The 6,319-nt window shown below is 41.2% G+C and overlaps 1 protein-coding gene across 1 annotated transcript; it reads left to right on the top strand.

Annotated features, from left to right (window-relative positions):
* Positions 1-1,098: 1,098 nt before the first annotated feature.
* Positions 1,099-6,296, top strand: LOC119569927 (glutamate receptor-like; the record flags this gene model as incomplete). The annotated part of the gene is given in 10 exon segments (XM_037917878.1): positions 1,099-1,316; positions 2,431-2,802; positions 2,989-3,092; positions 4,217-4,390; positions 4,564-4,784; positions 4,992-5,209; positions 5,352-5,500; positions 5,845-5,955; positions 6,221-6,241; positions 6,243-6,296. Coding segments are annotated over 10 exon segments (1,637 nt in total), but the record flags the coding sequence as incomplete, so codon positions are not given.
* Between the last annotated feature and the right edge of the window lie 23 nt (positions 6,297-6,319).

Here is a 6,319-nt window from a genome sequence, read left to right as displayed (position 1 = left end):
TCCTTCCTGCATTTTAGCTACGTGGCATAACCCTGACACTTGTAGCAGACCAACCTCTGAGCCATGGTCGAATGGAGTTTCGGCTCTATGTATCTATGTACTCTTTAGGTGGCGGCTGTTCACCGCTCCATACAATGATGAGCCTGTTCAAGGGCTGTCCGTCCTTATAAATCCTCCGGGCTTTAAAAACACCCGGAAGATGCAGTGCTTCCTCAGCGGCGGCCTCCTTCGGAACCTGGTAACCAGGTATTCCCCGTATTTTTTTCTTTTTAGGCTGGTAGTCGTCTTTGTTCTGCAGGGAGATCCCCGCAACAGTGCCATTAACCATCATGGCCACATATTATTGTTGTTCCCGTCGTACATAGACGTAGCGCGAGGATATCCATTTCCCCTGGACCATGTCTAGCGGGCCTTCCTCTTGGAGGGGCGGCAACTGGCTAACCTCCCTCATCCACCTTATTTTATCGACGGAAGACGTGTCCTCCGGAAAGGCCAGTCTAATGTACCTCTCCCGAGGTAACAGGTATAGCACCCTGTTAACTTAGCACCACACTCAGTATTCGTAATTTTTACTAAGCACTGTTTTTTCTAGATTCCCTGACCATAGTATCCGACACAATTTGGTGTATGTACACCCACACACACCACGCACACTCTGGGTATAAGGACAACCCAAGTGAGGGGGTTTATCCCCGTAAAATCGTCCAGAACACAGGAGGAATCCTGATGACGTCCTGCTTTGGTGTTACTAGGCTTACAACTGTTTATATATATGTGTGTGTAAGTGTGTGTGTGTTTGTGTGTACTTTACATAATTTTCCACGTTGCCATTTTGCCTTGCTGCGCCGAAGTCCAGATACGTAAACAGCTTGACAGGCCAACTCAAACCTTTTTATTGTGCACATAATTTCACTTTCAAACAGAACTCGTTGAGTAACAACTTTTACTCGCAATTAACCATAGTTTGTACAATTAAAATCACATGACAAGTCTTCACAGAAAAAAAAATGAAGAAATCCCTCGTTTCAGAAACCTCTTCGCTGGAGACCACGACCAAGAGGGCCCTTCTGCTCGCCTCGAAGCAGTGGGGATTCGGGGTCGGGATGGGGAATGCCCTCGACCCTCGCCCTCTCGCTTCGGCACGGCGGTCGAATCGGCAGCTGGTGATCCTTCTGCCGATGTTCCTCCCCGCCCACGCCCACACTCTCGAACGGCTTCTTTGGGAAAGCATGGGTCGGGGCCTCAGGTTTCTCCTTCTGTCGGACGGCACCTTTCGAAGTCTGTTGAAGAACGTCTACGTAAGTGTGATGACGCAGGTAAGCTTTGTGGCGTGTTCATTTGCTCGCTATGATTGGACTTCTAGTTTCGGACCGTTTTGTTAGTAGATGCATCAATCTGATGGCTATGTAATTTAGGCCAATCAATAGATATTACTATTGCAAAAGATCCCTGACTAGATAACTAAGGTATTTGGCTGCCTGCAGAATAATAAAATATGTGATGATGGTGATGGTGATGGTGATGGTGATGGTGATGATGGTGATGATGAGGGTGGTAATGAGGATGGTGAAGATAATGATAATAATAACGATAGTGATAATGAGTGATGATACTGATTAGCATCATAACGATTAGTATCATAACGATTTTTTTTAACGGTAGGTTCATGTTTGAGCCACCGTGGACACAGCATGATACTTAATGGGTGCATCCATGCACACACGCATTGCCCGCGCGCGTGCGCTGATTTACATAATTTTAGGTAAAACGAACCTAGAATACGATGAAGTTCCTTGGGCACTAATAATAATAATAATTATGATATTAATAATGGTAATTATGATGATAATAATAAAGATAATAATAATAATAATAATAGTAATAATGATAGTGATAATAATAATTTTATTATTATTACTTTTATTATTATTATTATTATTATTATTATTATCATTACTATTATTATTATCATTGTCATTACTGTTATTAATGATAATAATAGTAATAATAATAATAATAAGGATGATGATAAATTGACATTAATAATGATAATAATGAAAACTATATTAATAAGTAAGAAGGATCATATCAATATGATAAGAAGAATGATAATAATGATAATAATAACCATGGTAATAATGGTGTATATATATATAGATAGATATAGATAAATAGATAGATAGATAGATAGATAGATAGATAGATAGATAGATATGTGTGTGTGTGTGTGTGTGTGTGTGTGTGTGTTTGTGGTGTGTGTGTGTGTTATGTGTGTGTGTAGTAGTAGTAGTAGAAGTAGTAGTAATGATAATGATAGAAATGATGATAATAGTAGTGATAATAATAGTATTGATATTTTTTTTTTTTTTTTTTTTTTGATAATGATGATAATAAATCATAAATGGTAATGATCGTTGACTGTTGTATCAGTTACAAGTGGCCGTGCCGGAGAAGGACGGCAGAGTGATGCTTTGGGAGCAATATCAGGTCACGCTAGATCTCCCAGTACATCTGAAACGGGTTGGATGCTGGCTACCTCGGGGTCAGGCTCTGAAATTCGGACCTTCTTCTCTGTCCCTCGTCCCTGAATCTGGCGCTGATGCTGACGAAGGCCTGAAGGACACGTCCCTGGCGGTGCACGGTCCACTCGGTTTCATTAAGGACTTGCCGCAGGACTTGCAGGAGTGGAGTGAAGGGCTGAGGCTGCTGCTGGGGGCGGGCGTGCTCATCGGGCCGCGAGAGGAGGTAGCCAGCCGAAGAGGTGACCTGGACGGGGCTACACTCCGGTGCATGGCGGATGACGTAAGACTGAGCAGAGGGAGGGGAAGTAGAGTTTAGTATGAGCTGACTGGAAACAATCTTGGAGCACGAATGGCAATAACAGGATGAATATGTTATGATATTGAAAAAAAAAATACATGTTAATCTTCTGGACAGTGATTTTGAACGTTATAAGTGTTCATAATATGGCCATGTGTTCGCCTTCAGTTCCAACCTCTCACCATCCCTGACTACGGCCCGAAAGGCGACTATCGTGTCACAGGCTCCTTCGTAGATATCATGGCCATCATGGAGCGTTCCCTCAACTTCACGTAAGCCTTTCGCACTTTAAGCTGCCAGAGTCATTAGCCTCCTTGAGACATGCTTTTGACATACTGAACCGAAACAAAGCATATAAAAATAAAGGAACTTCTCCAGAAATACCTACCAATAAATACCACAATTCAAAAAGTAAATTCATAAAACCGAGGTTATGAAAAAAGATGTATAACCCTCTTAATAAACAGAATGATAAAAAGGTTTAGAAGAACAAATCTTTCTTATTAGACTGAATAGGTCTTAATGATTCCCTTGCCCGGAAAAGGAAATTTGTTATTAAGGATACCCCAAAATTCCCCCAAAGCTATTAAAAAAAAGAGAGAGAAAAATACGTACAAGTTCTAAAAGTACTATATAAAAAATCCCCGTGAAACGGTGGCAAAAGTTGTTCTCCAGTTCCTCACTACCTCCTGCTGATTGATATTCCACCTTTTTTATCTGTTTATTATTTCAGATTACTTATTCTCTTTTTATAATTTGCTACTGTGCTGTGCTCTTTGTTTTTGTTCTTCGTTCTACGAGTACCACCACGAACATTTTAGATGACTGTTTAGTTCTGCTTACATTTTTATTTATTTGCTTAGATCAGTGTAATCAATAAATCAAAATAGTAACTGAAATGAAAAAAAGTAATTCATAAGTGTTATAAAAATTATCAAGTCATTAACCATAACTGAAGCTCTTTCACTTAGTATTAAATAATAAGCAATATACAATAAACTTTCATAACGGAGCTCTGAAGGATCCAATCATCATGCGAAAAGTGAAGAAAAACTGAAGGGAACAGCCACAATAAGGAATGAAATAACACCCTAACGTTTCGAATCGTCAAGCGTTCCTCATCAGACGAACAGATAACCGAAACGGTTCTATTTCGGTTATTTATTCGTCTGATGAGGAACGCTTGACGAGTTCTACACATTACGATTCAATTTCATTTCTTATTATGGTTGATTTCTTTTTAACTTTGTGTAAACGTTACTGTGTGTATATATGAAGAGGTTTTGCTCCCTCTGTTCAGTTTCCAACTTTCTCCACTCTTTAGATTTAACATCATGCTTTTCACATTCCTCCTCCTCTCTCCCCTTTTTGCTTTATTTATGTTTTGCTGTTGCAGATGCAGTTGGTCTCGCCCTGAGGATCGCGCTTGGGGGACGTTGCAGCCCGACGGAACCTGGAACGGCATGGTAGGCGACCTCATAGCCGACAAGGGCGACGTCATTGTGGCAATCGGCAGGACGCTTCCCAGGGAGATGGTGGTGGACTTCACTCTCCCGCTGCTCTTAGACAGGTGCGACAGTTAATTCAGTTATTTTCACTGCATCAGATCGATATGGATATATAATAGTACTACTGATTTCTTTCATCGTTCAGTATCATTCTAGTATGCGCCCAGTAACACATAGTTTTTACAGTATTGATTTTCGTTCAGCCCTTAACATTCCATCCCTCACCACTTGCCAGGCACGTCCTGGTCCTCCGTCGGCCAGGAACAACCAGTTCTGGAATCTCTTGGTCAAGCTACACTCAGGAGTTCAGCTTGGATGCATGGGCAGGCGCTGTAATGATGATACTGTTCATGGGGTCCTGCATAACCCTCATAACGCGTTACAGCAGGTCGTCGGGGGGCCAAGTTCACTATGTCGACGGCATACTGCTCATACTAGGGGCAGCTTGTCAACAAGGTTGGTGAACCGTGTCACACCAAGTAATTTCTAAATTTCCACCACTATCCCCTTCGCCATTTCTTTCCAGCGTATTCTGCAAATTTATTTCCCTTCTGATGCTTTCCAGACATTACTGACTCTTCTTTTGCCGTCTAAAACGTAACCCCCCCCCATCTTTTTTCTGACATCAGATAAGTATGTATATTCTTGTTAACTTTCCAACAGGGACCAAGCAGGATATTCAAGGAACGGCGGGTCGTATCGTTCTGCTGACGGCGCTCCTGCTGGGCACGATCACCTATATCCACTACACATCTTTTCTCATCTCAGCCCTTTCCGTGAACCGACTTTTGCTGCCATTTACCACCCTGGCTGAACTCACCCGTGTCAATAGTCACCAGCTGATGGTCCTCAAGAGCACAGTGCAAGAGGATGTTTTAAAGGTCAAATGGAGCGGATCATGATGAATAAAATCTGATAGATATGAAGGTCAATACATGAGATACGGACAGAACATACCTTATGCATCTTTACAAAATAGTTCCCATTGCTCTTTTTGCCGCAGTTTGGTTTTTATTCTTCCAGTTCTCAGCTAACCCTGTGTACCAAAAAGCCTGGTCGAATATACAAGCTGGAGGAAAATGGGGAAGCGTTGCCACCAATGACATAGGCTTTGCAAAGGTGTTGGAGGGAAAGAACGTGTACCTCACAACAGAGTCTGAATACAGTTACCAGTAGGTTGGAATTTTCTTGCTTGAAACAAATAAGAATAAAATTGCTAAGCATGTATTGATGAAGATAGATATTTTACTTGTGCTGATATGATTATTAGAGCAGAAGCTGCTTTTTATTGATAAAGTATGGTAAGATACTTAATTGAGATCATGGAATATGCTATGTAATGCGTATATATATGACGAGTAACAAAATTATATTAAAGAAATAGACTCATTTTGTAAACAAACTGAATATGTAAACAGATCAACTTTATAAACCCAAACCACTAAAATCACAATATACACCGTCCCTTCTTTAAAGGCGCTATTTGACGGGATAAAATCAAGCCTCTCCTTCTCAGGTATGGCAGCGACAGTCGCATGCTGGCTCTGACGAAGGAGAAATATATTACTCTCTTCGTCAGCGTGGCGGTTACGAAGAAATCGCAGCTGAAAGACCTCTTTGATAACAGGTTGTGCTTTTAGATTTATAACATGTCGTAAGGGGTCTACTTTTAAGGATTTAAGGATTGCGAGTATTTAAAGATAAATAGTTTGAACGTGTATGCACATTTCTCATGTAGGTTTAATTTTGAATTCTAAATTACCTAACTAATCCAACAGACACAACCAAGTCATATCAGAATAACTGTATGATTAACCGAGAAAATACACTCCTTAATCAATGACTGCGAATCTTAATACTTAATCTCCCGTTTCCTTTCTCTTCTCGCTCAGGTTAGTGAGGATGCGAAGTGCAGATGCTGAGCAAAATCCTGAAGGACTGGGAGAAGCCGACCCCACCCCTTCAACTGCAAGACACAGCATCGAGGGCAA

This window comes from Penaeus monodon, unplaced genomic scaffold (genome assembly GCF_015228065.2).
Source record: "Penaeus monodon isolate SGIC_2016 unplaced genomic scaffold, NSTDA_Pmon_1 PmonScaffold_19934, whole genome shotgun sequence".
NCBI lineage: Eukaryota > Metazoa > Arthropoda > Malacostraca > Decapoda > Penaeidae > Penaeus > Penaeus monodon.
The sequence above is the reverse complement of the archived record's forward strand: the minus strand, read 5'-3'. Positions and strand labels throughout refer to the sequence as shown.